At 39.7% G+C, this 25,121-nt stretch overlaps 1 protein-coding gene across 1 annotated transcript in view; it reads right to left on the bottom strand.

Moving 5' to 3' along the window:
* Positions 1-25,121, bottom strand: part of PEPD (peptidase D) — a gene marked incomplete at both ends in the record, with an annotated part of 88,239 nt that overhangs the window by 33,396 nt on the left and 29,722 nt on the right. The window contains 2 exons of the mRNA XM_008939922.1: positions 10,673-10,750; positions 17,106-17,174. Coding sequence (XP_008938170.1) covers positions 10,673-10,750; positions 17,106-17,174 — 147 coding nt within the window. The remainder of the gene's footprint in view (positions 1-10,672; positions 10,751-17,105; positions 17,175-25,121) is intronic.

Here is a 25,121-nt window from a genome sequence, read left to right as displayed (position 1 = left end):
ACAGGTGATGTAATTACAGAGACAGCAAATGGCTACATAACTATTCTTTAGCTGCAATTTACACAACCATGTGGCCCCATATTTTTTTGTTTGCCCTGAACTGTGCCGTTTCATCTTGCCAACCTTCTCCACGACTTCCTATCTTTTCTTCTCTTGTAGCACTGCCTCACCTAAGGCCTTCCCAGACTATTATAGATAACAGGAGGCTTGTCTCAACCCTCTCTCACAGAAAACAACAAGATACGCTACTAAGCTTTGCTCAGAAAGGAAGAGGGTGGAAAGAAAACCCTGCCTAGGATCTCCTCTCAGTACAGGAGACACAGAGCCACTGTCCCCTGGCAGCAGGGCCATGTGGAGAGGAGCAGCAGCAGCAGGCGAGCCCAGCCCTGCCCCGTGCCCCTGCCCCACCAGCCCCACGGCCAAGCTCCCCAGACAGCAACACTGTGTGGAGTGTCCTCTCTCAGAAGGAGTTGAGCCACACAGAAGAGCTTCAGGTGCATTTACCTCACAGGATATAAAATCTCAGTCTCACCGAGTTCACCAAATGAGCTGCATATAAGAGGTAGATCAGTAAACACTCAGGTATTCTAGTAAAATTTTCCATGCTATTTTCACACACAGGTTAAGAAGAAGTCCCCTGCTGATATTTATCTGTTGTAGTATTTATCTCTTGAAGGCATCTAAGAAAACAGCCTTAAGCTTCTGCACTAAATAAATCAATTTCCCTGACCAAGCATAACCCCTCTTCCAGCGCCATCCATTTCACATTAATGCTTTATTATAAATGCTACATTTGTCAGAGCAAAGAGCAAAACCCCTTTTGATTGGCTTGGTCACAGCTGAATTCACCCAAACACCATCTCCCAGTGTTGTGGCTAAGTAGAGGGATGCCTCCAACACAGCAGTGCTGCATACAAATAAAGATATTTCCAACACCAAGCTGGCATTGTTGGGTTAGAAGAAGGAGGTGGCAGCAATGAAGGCTTCACAAGATGCAGAAGGCGAAGTGCCAGTACTGCCTACTTAACACCTCTGCTAGATCTACACAGGCAGTATGCCAGAGATCAGGAAAAGTCTCATGTGAAGTTCTGACAAAAGGGTTACCTGTTTGACTCGTCTTTTTGCTGAATGGGTGATTTTTTTGTGGCTTTATTTTCCTAATTATTATCCATGTTTAATAGGCATATTTAATAAGCAACAGTATTCTCTTTAGCAGGGACAATTTTTTTCTGAAAAGTCAACCTAACAGAGATGTGGGCAAACCCCCAGTTTTGGCTGGTTTCCACCTGTTAGGAGTTTCCCCAGTGCAAAGGTGGTATCTGGGGCATTCATGGCTCCGGCTGACTTGCTTGAACAAGGAGCAAGGATGTCAGAGCTGCAGGGAAGAGAAAGTAGCAGGCAAGGAGAAACCCGCATTGGCAGCTGAATACTTCCAACCAAACAGAGGACAGCAAACTTCATTAGCTCCCCTACAGAATGTGAGATACCAGCACAAAGTAACAACAACACAGCTATATTTTCAAGTTACTGAAGTTTTGCAGTTAACTAAACCAGTTCATTTCTAGATGTCTACTGAGAAGTGCAAGAGGTACCTACTGAAAGTGAACTGTCGAAGTTCAGTACTTGGAACGTGGGCTGCCATTCTCAGGTGCTAACATTTTGACTTAGGAGCCATAGCTTTCAGCAGCTTTTTTTTTTTAAGACACAGACCTGTTTTCCCAGTCTGGACAAACAACCACCAGAGATCACAGGAGTAGGACAAGTGTCAGACCTTACTGACTGATTTTTACTGCAACCACTGTCAAGTTTTCTTATGTGTGTTGCATGTGCATACTCACATGTGTCCATGTAAGTAAAATGCTTTTTTTTTTTCCCCCCATGATGAAAATTGGGCCAGTGTCCAATGGTAGAGGGGAGCCATAGCTTTCAGCAGCTTTTTTTTTTAAGACACAGACCTGTTTTCCCAGTCTGGACAAACAACCACCAGAGATCACAGGAGTAGGACAAGTGTCAGACCTTACTGACTGATTTTTACTGCAACCCCTGTCAAGTTTTCTTATGTGTGTTGCATGTGCATACTCACATGTGTCCATGTAAGTAAAATGCTAACACTTTTTTTTTTTTCCCCATGATGAAAACTGGGCCAGTGTCCACTGGTAGAGGTTCTTTTAGGTTTTTAGACATCCTATAGTTGTTCTTGGGGTTGTTCAAGCAACGTCCAAATTATCAGTTCTCAAAGGGAATCAAGTACTCTACAGATCATGGCAACTGAATGCAAAAAAATTAGACGACTTCTGCTAACCTTTCCATGTACAGGTCCAAATACTCAAGCCAAGTGCACAGTAATGAAGGCAGCAACTAGTATTTCAGAAAAGAAGGCTGCCCATTGCCTAGCCAAGCACATTATTTTGCCAATAAGAGCATTTTTCCTACTCAGAAGAAATACCTACTCTTCGTGGCAGGACCTCTAGCTGAAAGTATAGTACTGCAATGTACAATTTCACAAATATTCTTGCCTTAAAGACCTAAACTGGCTCAGCCTACACATGGAGCAGTATTACACCAGAAGAACTCCTCCTGAGGCCCCAGCTCTGCAAGGCTGTGCCTCCATCATGGAAAACAAGAGGTTCTATGAACAGATACAAGAGAAGATCCAACACTGCCCTGGACATAGGGGCTGGGAACTACATCTGGTTTAGGGGGATACACAAAGGGTGTGTTGGAGACTTTACTGTACCTTCCCTCTGAGCCACACAGTGGTTTAAAAGCCAGGCAGACTCATCTAAAACTCTATTTTGGCCTATACAATTGAACTCCCTATACCAAGAGCAAGAAGATTTTGCTGCTGAAATCCATCCAAGGTAAGTAAAAACCATCAAAAGTACCTCCATCACACTTTGTGTGTATCTGCATTAACAAAGACCACTGGCATTTATAAATGATCAACATTAAATCAACAGCTACTAAAAAATACTTGGGTTTACCCTGCTTGTTTTCTTTAAAGAGATAAACGCTTCAGTCAAATCAGTCCAAGGGCAGCCAAAGCAACTTCACGCTCTCAAGGTTTTCTCAGGCTACACTGGGAATGTTAAGCTAGAACTGTGACAGATAAGTCATTTACAGGTGACAACTTTAAAAAGACATTTCACACATGCTATAGAGAGCACAAAATTAAGAGGCAGACCATAAGACAGCACTTAAAGGAAGCTAAAATCTGTTACAGCAAACACTACTAATACTTAGTGACCTGTGTATTGGTTGAAAGGCTTATACATTTCTGACAGTAGGCAACCTCATAGCCTGAATTAACCAGTGCTCACAGAACACATATTCAATTAGGCCAAAATTATTGTTAATTCTAGCAAATATATTTTTCTATTTTTAATCCAATTCAATTTTTCTAGATTAGCATAAAATTAATATAGTCTATAGGTACAACAAAAATACCTACACTTGATGAAAATAGTAAATATTAATCAAACCAGGGGACTCAAGCCAATGGAATTATTTCAGAAATGGATAGCCTGTTGATTTTGCAATCAGACAGTAAGTAGTAGCAATGTACTTCATATTATTATTAGAAACAAAACCATAACCAACAAGAAGTTGTTTCAAAACTGCAGACTGAAAGGTTAAAGCTAACCATCATTTTTGCATATTATTGCAGCACCAAACTTCAAAATGCATAGAAAATGCACGAGGCCAAATGAAAATACTAGTCTTACCCACATAAAATAGTTGAACATTTACCTCTGACACATTAATATCCTGGGATCTTAAAAGCAGTGCTTTCAAGAAGTAATAAATACAATATTTTGTTCCGTAGGATAAATTGTTTTAATAGTAGACCATGAAGTACTTGGGGTGGAAAAGGGAGGACTTCTGTTTGATTGGTCAGTTCCTGCTTTTTTAATGCAACATTGCCCCCACCTGGACAAATGAATTTCCATTTAAAGGTTGGCATGAGTATTGTAAAACTTGATGAAACAGCATAAATTCAAAAAAAAAAAAGTTTGGAAAAGAGTCAAAACAAACTTGTATCATCTTTCGTAGTATGGTTTTTTCAAGCTCACATAAGACTTTTAGTTGACTTATTTAAAGTCTTCTCAATATTTTCCTGAAATAATAGTCACTCAGTACTCAGGAAAAACCCTTTTATATTATACACTTACTCATTCCTGCAAAAATGAGAATAATGCATTTTCTAAAAATACTGTATAACAGTAAGATAAATACACTGATGTAGTTCCAATGTGTATTTCATATGCATGTTTTGTGTGTATATAAAGGATAAATGCACACAGCTTATGCAGAAAATGACATCTTTTGATTGTAGAAAAACATGTATTATCCTTTTAGATCAAAGAAATAAAATTAGCAAAGTAACTTCTATTTTACCTAATAGAAGTTATTCATGAAGCTTAGCCTTCATGAATAACCACGACAACTGAATCTGACCAGTTGCTGCAACAAGCAACTTTCTTTTGCAATATTTTTCACACACCTTGCAGTGACAAACAACTCCAGGAAAGCCTGAAAACTATCCTTTGTCTCTTCTGAGTAATTAAAAAATAAAAAGTCCCAAACATTTAGCATCTTCCCTCTCCTTTTCATCCACAAGAACCTTTCGCAACTCCCTGTACTGCAGTCAAGAAAAACTCCCTATGACCTATGACAAACAAAGCTTCTGAAAAGAGGAGTGCCAGAAATTAAAGAACTTTTGACGATACCAAAAGTTATAGCAATAAAAAAAAATCTATTAAAAGGTACATCAACGTGCCAATTGAAAGGTAATAAACCCAAGCATAACACACCTTGAGTGGAATGCACATTACACAGATAGAGGCAGTGTTCTTGGAAGGCTGCTGTCCCTTGGCTCAATCATCATCTCTTTCCAGAGAGCACTTATTTTAGTGCCCCCTGGTGTCAATAGTTCTGATGCCTTACATTTGCACTAGCATATTAAGGAAAGAAATAGAAACAAAAATATTCCTCAGACTTAAATTATTCTGACAGAGTCCCTTCACAACACTAGACTGCCTTCCATATCCCCAACTCTATTGCTTGACTAGGCAAATAACAACACCCGTTAGTACAGCCAGGATATATTTAAACCTTTAACACAGACGCATTATGCTTTGTACTTTTATGACAGAATGTGCTTGATTTTGTGACACTAAGAAAACTTGCCAAGTGCTTAAATTCTGGTACTTGAATGCAGTAAAAATATTTGCAGGTAAAACTTGTTTTACTGCCATCACCAGCAGGCTGTGGAAACAGCAGTGAGCTTTTGCAGCAAGAACATTCTGCTTCACCAAGGGCACTATACTCTTCCCAAGGCTTTCACTGAAATCACGAAGCTTGGATGTGAGAGTGTTAAAAGAAAGTCAAATCAAATGAAAGGTACCACCTGACAATCTAACCTGCTTCCATTTAAACTTCTAAAGTTAGTTTTATTTTATCAATAATAGGTAATCCCCCCATGAACACAAGTTCAATGGTCTCTGTCCCTGAGGTCTGCCGCAGGCACCGCACAGCCTCGGGGCTCCGCTGGCAAGGGTGCTGTGGGTGGGGACCTGCCCACGCCTGGGAGAAGGAGACCACACCACGCACCCTGGCAGGCCTTCATAAACTGTGACTGAGGAGACTACTGAAAAATGTTTCAGAGATGGGTGCTTCAGCAGAGCAGACAATTAATTTCAGTATTTCGCAAAGCAAGAAAGGACCAACTAATCCTCAAAAATGTCATCAAGCGCTTGAAGGTCAGTGAACCTGCCAATAGAAGTTGCTTACTAAAGGCTGAATTTTCACTGGGACACATTTGTCAAATGCCATAAAAAGACCAAGACCTGCATCTCACGATAACTGCAGAAAACCATCTCAGGTAATAGCCGTATCTATTGCAGTGACATCTGGGGTCAGGCTTATTTTCTCACATTTCTATTATTTACGCGTGAGCCTTATCATGAAGAATCAATCTTTATTTTAAGATCACAGAAGCATTTTCTATTTGTCAAACGTTGCAGGAGCCCTGCTGATCAACTGCAATAAAACAATCAACTCCCGACGTGCCTCCGGCACACAGCAAGGCCAAGAATCCACAAAGGCAGGCTGCACGAGCCACTAGGCAGAAAACTGAATGCAATAAACTATCATTTTCCTGAATACTTGCTCAAAATCAGAATGTGAAGTACACACTTTAGGTTCAGCACCTCCAATGGTTCCTACAACAAACCACTGAACCACAGAGGTGAGAAGAGACATTTGCCTTGCCCCAGACTTCCTCTGCCGTACCCCATCTACTCCGATGGCCACTTTGCTCCTTCCCTGGCAGCCATGGTATGGAGTCACACTGCTGCACTGGTAGGGCAGGGGAGAGGGCAGAGGGAAGGATCCAAAAGGATTTTTTTCCTTCATTTTTAAGAAAGCAGATGCTTCCATTTTTCAGAAGGCAGATGTTGATTTGTTGAGGCCAATGTTTTTTGCACAAACACACTGGCTTTGACTGAACTTGTCATGGATACTACTTCCAAGGGCCAGGTAACAACTTCCAGACAAAGTCATGAGATCACTTTGAGAAGAGCTGAAACCAGAGGTTTCCATATCCAATGAGGGGTCTCTAACTACTGAACCAATCTCTTTCTCCAGTGGAAATAAAAGTAAAATAGGTGCAAAAGAAGAGATGGTGAGACACTTGCCCAGGAAGAACAATAATGCAGGGGACACCATCAATGGACAGGAGCCCCAGGTGCTCATTTGATCTTTATTTTTTGCATAGCAGGGAATGAGGTCTCTGCTCCTTGAATTTGGGGGTTGGTTTCTTTTTCTTTTTGAATATCAACTTAACTTCATTGTACTCCCCACTGAACCTTGAAAGACCTTCGGTTATCCAAACTGGACTGTAGGAGCTGAAAAGGATGCTAAAAAAAAACCAGAAAATTTGGTTTGGTTACATTCTGGCTCTGGTCTTGATGTAGGCCTCTTGTGTGCAAGGCAGGAGACTGCAAACTACAACAACCATTTCTGCCTATGACTCCACTTTTCATATTACAAAATGAAGTTTCAACTTCCCTACAGAAACAGCAGGCATCTTGGCACACAAATAATGCAGTAAATCGGTCTTGGGCTCAGTTTCTATCCAAGCTGTCACAGCTTCAAAATGTCAGAAGAAAATCAGTATTTGTACATTAGCCTGACTGTATGTCATCACTGCAGGCATCATGACTGGCAACGTTCTGAGTAGAAGATTCTATTTAAAGGTAATACCAACAGAAAGGGTAGAGTGCCTAGAATTGTGATTCACCAGGGTGGTCAGCCTACCCAGTTATCTGCATGACCTTTTTGACCACAGACACAACAGACACTTGCTTGGGAAAAGTGCTTGGTTTAAACCACATTGATCATACTATTGAAATGTTTGCCACACAGTACCTGAATTATTTATATAAACCACTGACTGGCTCTTACTGCAATATTTACTTCTATCAGTCTCAAGTTAAGTGCACATACCTATTGAATTTCTAAACTTCCCTAAAAATGTTGATTTCTATTGATTTCATAATGTTTTGTGTTAGTTAGATAGTTTATTTTAAATATTTTATAGACTGAAAACAACAGCTCTGCTTAGCAATAAAGTCCACATTAACAAAAAGTGGCAGAAATTCTCTTCACAAGTCCTTGCCTTGCACAGAGATCTTTTAGCACAGAAGCTGTACCTGTAAAAATGTGTATTACAGTGCAGTACCAGAGGTGTAATTCCATACCAGTTTCTTACATAAGCAATAAATCCATTTGAAACTAGATTTTCAAAAATCAACATCATAAAACCATGCTGTTCTGAACATGCCACTGTTTTTAAAGGAAGAGTCAAAATCTAAATAATCAGAATAATCAAAATCTAATTAATCAGAATAAAAATCTAAACCACATAAATTTAAGAATGCAACAGCACAGCTATTTTGTCTATGATCTCCTGTTGATACCACCAAATCCTTGTGACTCATATTCTAAAAGGGAAAAAAAAGCATTCACTTGGGTGTTTCAAAGCAGCAAATCATTAGTCTTCCAAATGTACTTTTGTTAACATTCAGGTGCTTTGACAACTTCCTTACTAACACTTACTGCACTGCACTGCTTTGTACATAAAAAACCCAAGCAGCAAATTTCCACAAGGCTCTTGAATGTTAAGCCATATGCACTAAATAATGTTAAGAAAAAGACATGAAATTCTACTGAATAATTTAACAAAAATGATACCAAGTACGCAATCTGCTGATTCTATTCCACGGAAATCTATATAATCCTCAAAATAGTTTTATACCAAAATTCTGGCAGAAACAGAAATAACCATTAAAACACCTCTACCTCTTTTTCACCAGAAGTAAGTTAATTTTTTCCTTATGTTCAGGGCTTCCTAAGATTATCCAACAGAGGGCTCCCAGTAGCTATTAGAAAGCTTAATTGAGAGACAAATATAGGAACTCTAACATACACACACAAATCAGCATACTGTCATTTTCATAACCCTTTCTTTATGCACATACACATGCACCAATACCCAATTTAGACATTTGTAAAAGCATACAGTAAATCCATCCAGGTAGTGCCTTGTCACAATCTGTATGCTGTTAAAGTACTGTAGCTCAAGATATTTTTCCAAAACACTATTTTTAACTGTGAAAAACAAGTGTGTTTTTAAATTGTCTTTACACAAATTAAGTGACATTTTCATCTTATTTACTTACTCCCACTTCAGGAAAATAGTGAGAGAATCACGTGGAGCAAAGCTGGATTGCTGCTTGAGTATCAGCAAGTGCGAGGCGCAGGGGCAGAGACTGAAGGCTGGACGAGTGCCCACACACATGAAACATTCACTTGCTAAAGCTAATCTGCACCTGACAAAATTCATCTCATCAAGACAAAGATGCAACTGGACCATCTCACCAAGAGGATATTTCAAAATTAGGTTAAACTCTGTTCTCTTTGTTGAGATGACTATAGTGGGGTTGCAGAACGGTAGTTTAGAAATGCTTAAGTAATCAATGTACTTGGTAGATTATGCTCTTCTAACACTCAGATATCTGAGGCTAATAAAACCCATACTTTTCTTTTTTTTTTTTAAGTTTTTGCCAATACAGCAGGAAATCTGAGCTTGCAAAGAGTCTCTGCATATGCTCTTGGGGTTTAGTAAAGACTTCAGCCATCCACTAAACTGTCCTCAGAGTCTGTAACTAAAAGGGTCCTATGTGTACCCTTTACCCAGAGGTCTCCCAGTAATACAATTCCCCTTATCATTTAAAGGCCTTGATCTTAAATATCAAACATCACAATGCATTGTGCCATATCTTCTTTCAGTAACATAACCTGAGATTTCCCATAGGCTACGAAGTTTTTTTGAACTTTTAATTAAGTTCCACAGCCAATACAGTATCATATTGGTGTGTCCTGCCTGATCAAAAAAACCTCACAGCACATTATCTGCTCAAACACAATGCCATCATAAGTTAAAGCTATTGTCCTGCAATAAATTAACATTAGGATTTGATTGCTTTAGTAAGCTATTCACCAGAGATGAATGTAATACAAACTATTGTACAAGAAGCTTTGAAAAAAGTTTTTACGGTATTAAATTACCTCTCTGTATTTATGTAAATTCATTCTGCAACACCTGCAGATGTGCCCAGAACATTAGCCAACGAGGCATATTTTTTTTACTTCTGAGGTTCCATTTGTTTTCCATAATAGCTTTTCAGCTTATCTATGATAATACCGATTTGTTTTCTTGCACACCTTCACAGCTAACCCTGAAAATACATACCTGCACCCTTTTGCACGTGGTACAAAAGCAATCTAATAGATATCCTCCACTGCATGTTGGTGATTAACTCCTCCAAAAGTAATTCTGCACTTCTATAAATGCAGGCTTTACACCACAGTCTTAGCAGGTGAACTCCAGAAGTTCCACTCTGCTGTGTTACACTCCACACGACTAGGTCTGTCCTTCAATTTATAGCAATGCATTTGGTGCTTTCATTCCCCCTGCTTTTATCTGCAGTCACACTGCAAAGCAGGCAGACTTGTAATGCACGTAGATAAAAATGTATGGTATTTGCAACTATATTATGGCAATGCTAAACTCTAAGCAAAATCTTTTTAGAAATTTTGGCACAATACAGAGCTAGAAGCACCCTGCCCTAAGCTGAACTAAGATGAGTTTGACCTTCTTGCATATTCAAGTCTACTTTCAGGACAGGGTGTCTGGGTGCACAGAAGTGTTTGGAAGATACTGCAATTTGATACAATTCTTTAAAAGTAGCCAGCGCTCTCTCCACCTGCTTACACCATCATCAGAGCTGAAGTCCGGATCCGAGGCTCAATTTTTGCATCTGCCCTTGTACTTTGGATACAGTCATTCCCTAAATTAAATTCTAAGTGCCTTTGGCATGAAAGTGTTGAAAACAATCTCTTGCTTCCCTTTCAGCTGGAGATGGAGGTGTACAGGACCTTTGGAAGAAAATGCTAGCATGCAGTATTACATTCCATTTTAAAGATTTGGACTTTCATCATTATGCAGCCATCACTCTACTAATTAAGTCCAAGAGTACACACAATGGGAGTATGGAAGCAGCAGCAGTGTAACAAAAATATTAAGCAAGGTCTAGCCTTTACTTACCACAAGTCTCCATCTTCAATAGTTTTATCATTTGGGGCTCCAGCATGGCCATAGTGTAGAACAGATGAGTTCTCCCCACTGAGAAGTGAAAACAAAATTCAGCATGATGAATGGAAGAAGAAATATGGACATACACAACATAAGGAGGAACACTGTAAACACGTGACATTGTAAACATCAGTGTATTCATATATCACACACAGTTGTGAGTGTCTGTGAGAACTGCCATAGGCCCTGCCCCAGCGTGGGCTGTAGCTTGCTCAGAAGAAATGGGTACAGAATGGGCATTTTGCCTCTCTGCAAGACATGACCTTTCTGCAGAAGGAACTCAGCACAGTTCATGTAAATACTTCCCACATCCAAAACAAGTGTCAAGGAAGCTATTATTCAAGAGCAATTCTTCAACCTATACCCTTTTTTAATTACTAATTTCTATGTTTCTCTATTTGAGGTTAAGCATTCTGAGGCATAAACCCCAAACTTCCACTGGAATCATATCTGACATGTTTGAAACGGTCTAGGAGTCATTTGGAATGGAAAAATTCAGCTGTTCAAGTAAACAGTTCCAGTTCACCTCTGGCATGGCAATGTATGATCTCTGCTGGAGCAGCTACACTGCATGCTGCTCAGGGAACACTCACAGCACACGGTGTCAGCAGCGATAACGTGAGAACTGCCACTCTATTCTCACCTCCTATTTAAAACCACATTACAAGGACTTTTATTCCTGGAAACCTTTCAGACTAACCTGCTGATTCACAGGAATAAAACATCTCCAGAGAAGGATGGACCCCTCTTCTGCACTTCTGAAGCTCCATGATCCATCCAGTGACCTACATTTGTCCTTGGCATCCTCTACGGTCTACTGATATTCCTATGGGTCTATCAAACATCAGTTAAAACTAGTAAAGATCTTGAGCTTTAACCATTTGTCTTTTACTGTTCTCCTCAGTCAGATGCTCTCTCTTTTTCTCTTCAAAAAGCTTGAAGAATTATATCATATTCAAAATACATGTGTTGGGAGAGGGTTATGGTGGCAAATCTCTGACTCTTCCATCTGACCTGCCAGTCTGTGTCTCACCTTTCACCAAAACTGTATTGCTCATCCTGTTCAAATTTGGTTTTTTATTTTTTAGCATATAAGAATCACTATGTAATAAGGCAGTGAAGGACAAGACTCATGGGAAAGATTTTCCAATACAAAATTTTCTGTTACTTCTTGAAATTATGCACACTACAAAGGGAAAAACAAAAGTTGTTAAATCAAGTGTTTAAAAAATGCACAGAACTAAGGCTGCCACAAATTCATTTTGTGATGCTGGTGCAATGGCTTAAGCCCAGTTTTACAACTGGCTACTAGCTGGCTGCGTTTTACTTCCTGGATGTTGTGCAGGTAACTACCAACAGCCCCATGGAGCCTGCACACAAGATGAAGACGGATATGAGCTTCCCTCTGAGATGTCCTGTCTCCCCGGCACTGGTAGAATAGCTCCTTCTGGCCACAACTGCAGTTTTCCATTCCAGCAGACTTTCAAACTGAACTTTTGCTCTGTCTTAGATCTCTAACAGGTCAGTGGACTGCAATCCAAAGGGCTGTCTGTGAGAGGCGCCGAGTGCGGCAGGGACCGCGCTGCCGCCGCAGCCATCTCCTGCCACACGCGGGTGACACAGTGGAGACAGATCCCACCTCCAGCTTGTCAGCCTGAGGAGAGGTGGCCACCATCACTGCCTGCCTCAGAACTGTTTCCCAGGGAGAGAGAGATAGTTTTGGGAGGGACGGCACTTGGCAGCAACTGGAATGACCTTGTTGCTATGTATGACACTGTTTGTGAACCCAGACACTTGGCATTTAAGGAAAAACACCAATAATTACAAAATCCCAACACCTGGCATGCACACACACACACACACACACACACACACACACACACACACACACACTCCACTGCAGTTTGTCAGGATTTTAGCTGCAGATGCTGTTCCTTATCTCCCTCTAAAAATAAGGATAAAACAGGAGAAGCCAATAGCACATGCATATATTTATGATCAAATTTTAAAAATTATCATGAAGCTTAAGGGCATGAGTCCATGCTAACGTATTTGCAGATAGCTTGTTTACTTATCATCATATGCTGGCACCCTTGGTGCCATATACCACACCAGCTGAATAAACAAGTCATATATTCAAATATGAGTGCTGTGCAAAGGCTTTCAACAATAGGCAGTGCAAATACAAAGATGGGGGATTACTTTTGCACATTTTAATGTAAAGGTGTTAGTTTACAAAATATTTCCGTAAGGTTTGGCACCAACTGTTACAGAAAACGCAGGAAAAATCTGTTTTTCAGCACTGTTAGTGAAGCGTTAAGCAGCACACAATATTTCTTGGCATCTGAGACTCCTTATCTGTCACACACATCTTGGCTCTGTCTCGTAAACGGGACGGTACCACAGAGAGCACAGTTGGTGCTGAAGACCAGCTACGTGCACCGTATGCATTCCAGGGTTTTGTCCAATTGAAGTGATTAGGGTGAGGAGGTCTGCACACTTGGGACTGGCTCTGGGCAGGTCCCCCGGCGCTGAACACCCATGAGCAACTGAGGCATAGCAGACCTGTTCCTGAAAGTGCTCCTAGATGTTTTTCACACAGAAGAAATCCAGCAGGTGCACTCCAGGACTAGTCCCTGGCTCTGAGCAAAGCCCTGCAGCTGGGGACAAGTGGGAGATCTTGCTTCAGAAATATTACTAAATCAAATTAAAACACAGGTGTGGACACACCTCCAGTCGGTTCCTGCCAAGAGGTGCAAGCCCAATCTTCCTCACAGGAAGTGTCTTTACCATTTTCAGATGAAGGCAGGAAAGATGCTTTACGAGCAATGCTACAGAAGAGATGCATACCCACAAGGTAAATGCTACAGCCAGCCAGAAACTGTTCATAATGATTCAATTAGACTTTCAAGGTGGCTTCAAAACAATTTAAACAAAACCCCCAGCCACTGGCAAAGCAAATGAGCCTTCCTGTAGAAGCTTTTTCTTTTCTTCCTAGGGAAGAACAGCCAAAAGGTCTGGTACTGGAGCACCAAAGCTGGGGTTTAAAATGAAGCACTGTGGAGAGGTGTGGATCATTGGCAGCTCTGTTGCCTTCCTGGAGGTCAGCACCTCTGAAAACAACCACATGTGGGGACGCCAATGTCTGCCTTCAGGCAGCCAACCTGAAAAACTCTCAAAGAGATTTCTGTGCATCTATTTTTTATTCCACTAATAATCTGCCTCTAACTGGTGCCAAAGTTGTGTTTGTTACAGAAAGAATTGCGTGAAGCGGTAGAAAAGCTGCAAATTAACACCACTGAGAATGCAAACAGTAGGAAGAGATTCAGATTAGTAGAAAAAGGAAAAAAGTCCCCAAAATACATTTTTGATCCTGAAAACAAATCAGGAATTAAAATGAGGAGGAATATCAGCAATATTTTAAGAAGAGAACTAAGCTGAGTATCAAGCACTACTAAGGGTGCACCCCTATATTAAGACCATCTAAAGAAACACCAACAGAGCATTAAGCAAAACAGCAAACTATTTTAATAATGATCTAAATAATAAAACCTATCCAGAAGGAAGCACTAACAGCGTTCTCTCCACTTTTTCATCTAAGAGATGAAATCTCAAAAAGTTGTATTATAAAGAAAGAAAGCCAAATTCTGTAAGCATCCTACTCTAATCCCAAAAGCTTTGCTTACAGTGATCCTTAGAGGAAGGCATTTTACTGCACTGTGTTACTCTTAATCACTAGTGCCATCTGCTGAGAGCTGTCACCTGTCTAGAGGCACGTGTCAAGAAGATTTGAACCTACATCTAAGATGCTGCACTATCAAGCAGCAGCTGACCATGGCTTTGGAGGTGGATGCAGAGACAACGATGCCTTCACCTCCATCTAACTCCAGCTGGAAACTCTGCACCTGGTTACCAGCGGATTCCATCCACCGCAGGGTCACCAGGACGCACTGTGCATGTCATTTAACCTTTGTTTTCCCCTTGGTAAAAATGGGTGCTTGGTACACTATGACACTGCATCATTAGCATTTGAACACTAGTCAGAAGTCAACACTTCATAGATGAGTGCTAATATATCCAGGTACGTTTATCAAGTACTACCACTCTCACTTAACTGCACCTACGTGACGTCTGTTTGCATCTCAGACCACTTACAAGATGACAGTGTTTGAAAGCGTCGTTAACTACAGGACTAATCTTGCTATGGGACGACCTGTGATGATAATATATGTGTGTTGTAATTCCCAACTGGACAGTGAACGCATGCAAGTGGATACATAAAGCATATTTAGTCACACCAAATATTCATTTATCATCTTCTGAGGAGTGTAACAGTGGACAGGGACAGCAACAAATGCACGCACTCAGCGCGTGCCAAGTGAATTATTTCTGTACCAAGTAGAGTATTGATTATGCTTCATTTCCAGCTTAGTGAGCATCTTTTCTAAAGTCTGAATAACAAACTTGGTTTTAATTTAAAAGTATGATTCTCTTCTATGGAAATTATTATCAGGCATGTAATCTAAAAAGCAAAAACCCTGTCAAAATATCAGTTTTGTCACAAAAACAACAAAACTCAGCATGAATAGAATAAAACAAAACTAGTCAAAAATCCTAACCGCAAAATCTATTTTTCATCATAAATGTAGCTAAGTGTAATATTTACAATACATGACACTGTTATGGTAATAAAAAATGCCTATTATTTTTGCCGTTATTACATTAATTGAATTCTTTAAATAGTTCTACTTACATTCATTTTATTAGGACCTATCTTAAAACTGTTAATATTATTCATTCTTACTTCATCACTCATAGTCAGAATATAGCAGTTTATGGGCAAAGGCCTTTGTATTCTATCTTACCTATTTTTTTTTTAAATGGAGTCTGTCTGCACTTTTAATTGTAGTGGTGTGGTGCAATGCCAGCTCCCAGCTACAACCGTGAGTCACAGTATCGTTGGGATCCTGCATTGCAAGGGCAGCCTTCCTCCATGTATTAAATACTCCAGTGGTTCAAAGGCAGCTCAAACCCCACACCTCTGCTCTGCTAAGCCCCTCCAGCATGATGCAATGGGGACATCCAGGAAGCGCCTGTCATCACCCACTTCTGAACCACCATTGGGGCTTTCCTCCTCCTGGGTTCCCTGAGTCATGTAACCCAAGTCCTGGGTTTTTAAGTCCCGTGAAGAATTTAGTCTGTTCCCACACATGCCCACAGTAGATGTTCCGATAGGTCAAGGCCATTGATGTTCTCTAGCATTCAAACCAGATCCTGCAGCACAGGTTCTTATTTACTGCAAGTGACTGTGAAGTCTGTAAGACTGTGAAAAACCATACACTTGGAAAACTTGATTTTATCACCACAGCCTGTGACAATACTATAAAGATGGAGTCTAGTTTCAATGGGATGCTAATTCTCAAGTTATACTATGGTGCTTAAACCCAGAAACTTTTCAGACAATTTAGATGCACAATTTGCCATAAAACTGCTCATGCTCCTGCTGCAATTTTGCATATAAATTGGAAAACTGCATTTACAAATAAGCAGTTGAGTAAACAGCAGAAAGAAGCAAAGATGCTAACTGTCCTTATTGCCTCCAAAGCAATATAACATTGGCATTAATGTAAACATTAGTTTTTGTAAATGTGACTTCGGTGTAGGGCAAATGTTTGTGAGTAGCAGCAGACCTACAAGTCGAATGTATACACCAACATATATGCCTCATCTAACTGTCATGTATCTCCGATTAGATTAATTCCACTAAGTAAGATTAATCTCTCCACAAAGCACACAGCTGTCCTTCAACACATACCCTGCACTATTTTCTTCAAATTCTGCAAATTAAAAATACACATTTCTGCAACTGCAGGGAGAACTTTTCTAACACTTTCCCAAATGCAATACCTTCAACACTAGCTGTTCAGCAAGAAAAAAAGAGAGAAAAAAAATTTTCCACTTTCCAAAAAGTTTCATCTAATCACATCCTAACCTTTGAGGCAAAGAATTGTAAGAATTATATTAAATACTTAGGATGTATTTCACAGAGAGCATTTTTGAGCAACAGAGAATAGCTCTAAAGCCCTTTTGCATAACACTATTTAATAAAAAAGGCAACTGCAGCACAGATGCGAGCATAAACATGATCTTGGCAGCAGCAGCAGCCACTGGGGAATCTACGGAGTGCAGCAGACTCTGTAACCGAGTTATTTCTTTAAGACACAGCACTAGCCATCTTCCTTTGGCTTTTCCATAGGAAGCAGATCAAACTCACTCTGGTGGTACTTGCAAAGACATCATGTGCCTAAAAGGAATAATTTTATACATATCCAGTGGGCAACTGACCATAAAGATTGCAAAGGTTCAGTACAAGCCATCGACCTACCTGCCACAGATGCACGTGTAGGAAGTGTGGCGCATGCCACCTCGAGCGTAGCAGTAGTGCTGGAACAGGCTGCAAAGAAAGAAAGGTGGTAATTAATAATATATTCAAACCCACAACAAGACAGGGAGAAAAGCAAGTCTTGCTTGAGTACAGCTGTGTTGGTGCAAATCCCCAGCTCCCTGATGAGGCTCTCTGCCCATTTCTGCTCAGCTGAGCGCTTAAATTCACCCCCATCCACAGCTCACTAGTCCTGTGGAGCGGCACGCGATCTCCACAAAGCCCATTAGGCAGCTCTGCAGCGAAGAGGGGCTCAAGTGCAGCTTGGTAACTTGAAATAGCAAATTGCTTTCCACTACAACTCAACACAGAATGGCAAATTCGTTGGCATAAAGCAGTTCAGCTGACCATAGAACGACTGGGACGGTAACAGTTAAACGCTGAAGCTGGCCCAGCTCTCCAAAGCAGAGTTGAGAACAGCACTTCTTGCTGCATTTCAAGTACACAATCACATCCACAATCCTTATTTTCAATCCTGCTGCCTTCAGTCTGCATTGTGCAGATTCTGCAAAGGTGAAGTCCAACCAACCTCTCCCGGGGAAGGGGCTCACCAGAGAGAGCAAAACTCTTTCTTCACAATAATTTCAGCAGAAGCTCTCTCATTTTTACCACCTCACTGGTACTCTCTGTTAAAAGCTGAACTAAATATCTGCATATGTGTGAAGCCTGACTTGCATCTGACTGTGCTGTACACCCTCCTCTCCAGACAAGCCAGCAGAGCTCTCCCATCACAACAAGCCAGGCACCTCCTGCTAGTGTCACAGCCCATGCTGGAATAGATGGGCTCACGTTTTCTTGTCTGTGGCACAACAGACACAAAGAAAACGTAAGAGTGTTCCATTTCAGACTGTGGCACTTAAATACCTGTGATCTTCCCCTGCCCAAACATGGGAAGAAAATTAATGCAGGATTAATCCCAACAGCAAGAAGATAATGTGGTAACACTAGGCTGCGTTCTCAACAACCTATAAAGAACATTACAGCACAACATTGCTTGCTTTTGGGGAAGGGGAAGGGGAGCTCTGAGCTCCCCAGCAGTACTCCTCTTGCACTGCCAGCCTGCTGGAGGAGCTGTTTGGCCTTAAAAGCATTAACACGTTTTCATCTTCACTGTCAAGGTCCCCTTCACATGAGGGCAGATGTGCCCAAAGCACAATTAATATAGGATTAGGTGCTTTAAGAGCTAAGCACATATCATGGATCCCTTTATTCTTTTTGAAATATGCTCTAATTACAATCCAATTCCCTTTAATACTGAAAGAATTTAAAAAACTAATTTGTTGTAATACTGAAATAATTTCATTAACAGAGGATAATGGTGTCATTCAAAGAATAGAGATGTTGTGATTTTGTCCTTTTGCAGCAGCAATACACAGAACAGAATTCAAATTCTTTGAAGGATATTAAAGACATTACACACTTGTAAATACAAACCAGATTTAAAAATTTCACTAAAAGACAGTATTTAAAGAGAAACAAACCCAAACATACAAATTAATCACACAAGGAAAAAGAAAAGCCTACATTTAGAGACTTAGCAGGGAGACTTGGTTTATAAGATCTCTTTTCTGCTCATAATGCTCTGGTTTTACAAAGTAGAAATACCAATTTTTGCATTGCCCTAGAAACTAGTAATGGAAAGAGTAGGTCAAATGAGAGAAGCTAAGGAGAAACTCTGAAGCGGTGAGAGCACAGCAGAGAGATCACTAAATTGAGCTAATGAAATTTATCACCTAAACTGTCATTTGCTCTGATGCAAACATTTTTTCACCAAATGGACATTTCATATGGAAGCAAAGTTACAGATCTGCTCTTCCCTGGCATGCTTGTAGGCAAGGCTTACTCTGCAAGATGCTACACTATGCACAAATATTTTACACAATAACATATTATACTGTTATATATGTATAGCTAGATTTTAAGAAGCAACTTTTAGGGTATCTATGGACACTTCACTGTAAATGACTGAAGTAAACTAATCTCCTCTAGACAGCAACTTTCAGTAACCTTCTAAAAAGCTTTAAAAATGAGATAATGAAGGTTGTAAACATCTTTTGATCATCGGTGATGCAGGGTTTATTTTTCTGTATGACAATTGATCACATATTCATGGTTGCAATTTATATGAAACTGCACAGCCAAGTAGTAGTATTCACATTTTGCAGTATTCCCTGATTAGCAGTAAAATGTGATAAGTAAATTAAGACATGCCTTGTATAATCCAACTGTTGCCTGAACTTTATTGCTGTTTTCTAAAAAAGTAACCTGACGATCAAACATTATGGACTTTTCTTTTAAGAGTAAGTAAGAAGTGGTTGTTTATGTGACTGAGCTGAAGACAGTCCATCTCTGCCAGGTAATGAGTTTTATGCTAGCAAAACCACTCACACTACTTTTTAAAATTTACTTTATCATGCTATGACTATTAAAAACATATTCATTCAGTTGGAAAAAACTTCCATTTCTATCACAGACAGCCGACATCCTTGTAGGACATGTTCTAGCTAACTGAAGGATTGCTTAATACCAAGTGTTGGCTTTTCAAAGCTGAAAAATGTATACATAGAATTAGAGAAGCCACCAGTACTTTGTAGTTAAAATCCAGGTTCCACTGGAGTTAATGTAGATTCTGCCACGAGACTTCACACCAGGATTTCACTGTCTAGACACTGCAAGAGTCTTTTTCCAAAAGTGTGATACAAAAGGATAAAGTCTGAAATAGCTGGATGGAATATCATTTAATTTGGGACTCCACATACATTGCAAATCCCACATCATAAACTCCACCTGGCCTTTCTGATTGGAGACATGGATTTAGGCAGTTTTACGTTGGTGCTGGATGCTTTTAATGCAACCAACACAGATACAGAAGTTAAGCATCTCTTTCTCTTCTTCTTCCGTGGGTTTCAAAGCCTCCTGTCATGTTTTATGCAGTATTTCCTTGGAGGGTTTACGTATTACTTACTATGCACGTGCTACCTTGGTGGTGTATACAGATCAGCCACTGGTGTATTTGCATGTCAGATGTTACTTTTCAAATGCATGCAGCTTTGTTTGAGGTGGCATGTGGGTTTGCATTGCTGTTGAAATAACTTTTGTTGCTATTGCTAAATGCAAAGGTACATCCCTGGGTTTGGTGCTTTTTGTTTTTGCCAAAAACATCAGCTGCTTTAATTGATTGACAATACATGGAGGTTGAAGACAGTTCTAAAAAGCTCTTTTTACTTTTAACTTAAAAAAGAGCAAGTATTAGTGACCATCAGCTGAAGTAAATCTGACACGAGTGCACTCGTCCCCACCCCTGAAAATTTGCTGAAGCACAAGGTAGTGTTATCCTCACTTTCTGCTGAGTTCTACCTTATTGACTATACTGACTTGGGAGAGAAGATAACTGATTACAGAAGCAAAGGATTCTTCATCATTAGAAATAACAGAAAAAGTATATACTTATTATTTTGAGATTTTATGGAGTATTGTATACATCCAAACAAAACTCCAGAATGCTTTAAAAACCTGAGCTTCAAAACAGCCTAAAAAGCCATTGAAATAAATTCTGACAAATTAGAAGAACCACTCTGGCAATCATGCTTGTCAGCCTAAAAAGCCATTGAAATAAATTATTTCTGACAAATTATAAGAACCACTCTGGCAATGATGCTTGTGTCTTATGATCATCTTTGGTCCAGTTTCTACCGCTATCTAATGCAAACTGACAATCAGATCTCTGCTATGAATGTAAATTGAAGCAAATAAATAGTTTAATGTCTATGGTTTTCCTAACTTAACTGGATTTATGGAGTAATGGCACTTAAAGCAGGAGGAACAGAAATCTGTAGAAGTCTGTAATGACTTCCCTCACACTTTTTGCTTATTTTCAGATCTTCCTCATCACTAGAATACAACATATCCATACAGACTCAGCAGAGTGTGATTTTTCTTTCCCAGCAGAAGTAAGCCCATAATCTCTAATCTAAATTCTTGTCACTAGCTCTTCTGGAGTTATAACCAATATTTAGAAGAAAACCACATTCTGTATTTCTCAGCTGTTCTCTCCCCAAACCAAGATGCTTCTAGATAAAAAAAGGTTCAATTTCTAAATGAAAATCCAATTTAGTATTTTGGCCCGTATCTTACAAACAGGTAAAAACTGTAATTACAGAAAATGCTGTAAGTATGGAGAAAAGAAAGACAGAGAGGGAACACAAAGCAGCAATAATATCTAACCAAAAGACCTATTAAAAACTTCAGCCAAGTCTCTATAAATTGCCCCATACACTTCTCAGTGGCACCTTCAGTTGTCCCTCTAGTCCAGTCCCACATCCTTAGTAACTACAGTGAAGTCACACAGAACTAGACATGCAAATCATTTTGGGGTGGAAGAACAATTACTCATTCCAAGGGTTCCCATGAAGGAGGACCAAAACCACTGAGTATCCCTGTTCCTTATGCCCAGATACTGGAGCCAAGTCAGGAACTCCTGCTGGATACTAGCAGTTCAGGAACCAGATTTTTGGACTGTGTATCAGAGAGACTGGGTGTCAGAAATGCAACCTGCCTCATGAAGCATACAACATACAGAGGAGTCAAGGACATACACGGGTCAACCCAACTCCTTAGTAACTACAGTGAAGTCACACAGAACTAGACATGCAAATCATTTTGGGGTGGAAGAACAATTACTCATTCCAAGGGTTCCCATGAAGGAGGACCAAAACCACTGAGTATCCCTGTTCCTTATGCCCAGATACTGGAGCCAAGTCAGGAACTCCTGCTGGATACTAGCAGTTCAGGAACCAGATTTTTGGACTGTGTATCAGAGAGACACAGAATCTCACAGAATGGCTGTCAGAAACGCAACCTGCCTCTTGAAGCATACAAGGTACAGAGGAGTCAAGGACATATACGGGTCAATATCTCATTAAGGTGTTTACCCTGAAAGTATGTTTACACACTCACAAAAAAAAAATCACACTGGGATCACTCACTGGTTTGAGGATGTTTCAGATGCACAATAATTTCTTCAGTGCATCTTTGAGAAAGTTGCCTTCTAATAAAAAGAAACCTTTATACACTTCAAAAACAGTATTCTTTGAACATAGCCCTTGAGACTTGCCTTGAAATGCAACCAGGTAGTTTTGAACTATAAATTGGAAAGCAGAGCAGCTTAAGAGAGTCCTGTACAGAATCTGGACGATTTTCTGTATTTTTTTTTTTGGCAGAAGGGGGGTGGTTATGAGTACAGGTGGAAGATGTATATGAGTATCTGTTAGTTACCTGTGCACTGAATTACTTTTGAATTACAACTAGAACATGCCCTTATGCTTTTGCACTGTGTAAATATCAAGAGTAGCCATGAGACAGGCTAACACTCTAAGGTTTTTTAAAGAATACACAAAAGGAAAAATTTTCCAAAGCTGATCTCTCTATTTATACCAGGAGAGAAAGCCACTGTTTTGATCACTTAGACACATAAAGATCTTCACATGAGAAAGCTATGAAGCCCAAATAACACAAAACTGTTAAGCCACAGTAAATATACCCATGACACCTGAAGTGTTTATACTTAGCATCAAACTAGTCTGGAAGAAACATGCATACAGGAAAGAAAAGCAGGCAGCAGTAACCCAGTAGTGCATATATGAACAAGGTGAGCAGTGCTTCCTTTAATCTCACACTAGATGCTATAAGGTTCTTGAATACAGAGAAATTTTATTTGTTAACCAATTTACATTGTTAATATAATTTATTTTCCATGGGCAGCGAGATGCTTTAAGGCTTACTTTATCAAATCCTATTTTCATTTAGTTCACAACACAACACTGCAGTATGGCAAAACATTTCTGAGTTTGTTTTAATATAAAAAGAAGTCAGTACTTTGCTGTGAAAGAGTAAAGAAGGGTAGTGGAGAAGAGCAGGCAAAATACCCCAGTTTACTGTTAATGAGCAAATGGTGGATTACAAACTTGCACCAGAACAAGAAAGTTAGCACTATGATCAGATGAGCAAGGAGATTTACAAAAGCAATGCTATTAAGTGGGCCACATGACTGGAATTTGTTCAGAACAGACCACATTGCTCCATGAACAAGAGGAAGCAAACTCACTTTTATGCATTGACTTCTTAAACCTGTTTATGCCACTTCTACTGAAAATTTAAGAGATTCAGACCATTGGCTGGGTTATTTTGCACACTCATGAAGCAGAGCTGCTGAAGCTTTTATCAACCAGAAAAAATGAACATAGCTATACTTTGAAGCATCTCTATACCTATATTTAGATGGAACAAACTAGATAATAATAGGCCCTTAGAAGAAAAAAATGTTATGTGAGTTCAGCAGGGATAGAAAAATTGTAACTTCAGCAAACAGGTATGGCACATGAACCTGACAGCATATCAATGTAACTACAGTGCAGAACATCTACAATGAACAAAAGAAAAGCTATGTACATGCAGCATAGAAGTGTGTAGTCTCATCTTTATAACCCAAAATTCCTGTCGGTGTTTCTGAATGCACTGCTTCCCTTTACTTCAACAGATGGCAAACCCAAGCACAGGGATGGAACAGAGGGTAAGATTAGACCAAAATGCAGATAAGCATACATGATTATACAGATCAAAAGGAATGCCATTCCTACAGGAAACAAAGCCCACCAAGGCAAAGCCATTTCACCAGCCATAGTGCTACTTGGAAAACAGAGACACTTTAAATGAAAAGTCCATAAATAATAGAAAACTCGGCACTGTCACATATGTATTGTACGATTTGCAATGATTGAAGGTAATTGATAATCTCAGTTCAAGAACAGAGAGTTTAGGTGAGGGGTAATTAGCATTTTAATTATATAATTGGAATTACAAATTATCTGTCTTATGTAAAGAGTAACTGCAGAGATGATATGCCATCAGCAGATATTTCATCTTTTTGGCCAAACTACTTGGGCTGATAAATTTAGAAAATCTGGACTTGCATTTTCTTCACACATACACACACACACACAAAGTTTAATCTTTTTTCCATTTAATGGTTGCCGTTTTATTACCACAGTTAACTATTTCACAGGAAGCAAGTTTTCACCCACTATTTTGCAAACCTAGAATTTTTGAATAATTTTTGGGACAGAGAACAAGGAAACAATGCGACTCCATGATACTTAAGTAGTTTAAGAATGCCTGTAGAGTTATCTCCTCTTCTCCCTCCCAGACAGATTGATATAAGTTTTTTTTCTAACAGCTCTGAGTTTAAATCTTTCTTTTTTCTCAGTATGAGGAAAGGCTAAGAGTTTTAACAGCTGCAGTTTTGAAGAAGTCCATATACTCACTCTCATTTGATTTGTCTTTCATGTAATTCTACACTGGTGCAACATCTCTTTACCTCACTCTGAAAATGCATCAAATTATGGCTTTTCACAGAGCTTCTGCTAACGCATTTCATTAGTAATGTTCAAATGCAAACAAGATTATGTAAGTCTATAACTTCATACTTAGCTACCGCTTTTCCAGAAGCTTGGGTGGACAACTGAACAGGTACCCTAGAGACAGGACAGTTGCCAGAGTGCTCTGTAAATCCACATTTTCTGTAAGTCTACCTTTAAATTAGCACCCAAGAAGCCCTTTAAGAAAGTCTGCAAGTATGGTTGTCAAATTATTTTTTTTCATGAAACTCTTTTAACTCCACTCAAAATCCACCTATCGTTTGTCAGAACGGTTTGATTCATCTGCATAAAAACGGGTTGACACGTGGATTCAATATTATGACTGCTGAACTACTGAAATCCCTACAGTTACAGTTCCATAGCAATTAAGCCAATTAAGACATTCATAGTACAAACCTGCAAAGATTTTAATGTTAATTCTGACAAACTTGCAAGTCAAGGTCTACCTCGCTTCCTGGTTTTTTATGTGGAAGCTCAACCAGCAGTAAAAGCGTGTGTCCTGTCAGCAGAGGAACATGCCTCTGTC

Source organism: Merops nubicus, unplaced genomic scaffold (genome assembly GCF_000691845.1).
Source record: "Merops nubicus isolate BGI_N331 unplaced genomic scaffold, ASM69184v1 scaffold3395, whole genome shotgun sequence".
In the NCBI taxonomy this organism is placed as follows: Eukaryota; Metazoa; Chordata; class Aves; order Coraciiformes; family Meropidae; genus Merops; species Merops nubicus.
The sequence above is the reverse complement of the archived record's forward strand: the minus strand, read 5'-3'. Positions and strand labels throughout refer to the sequence as shown.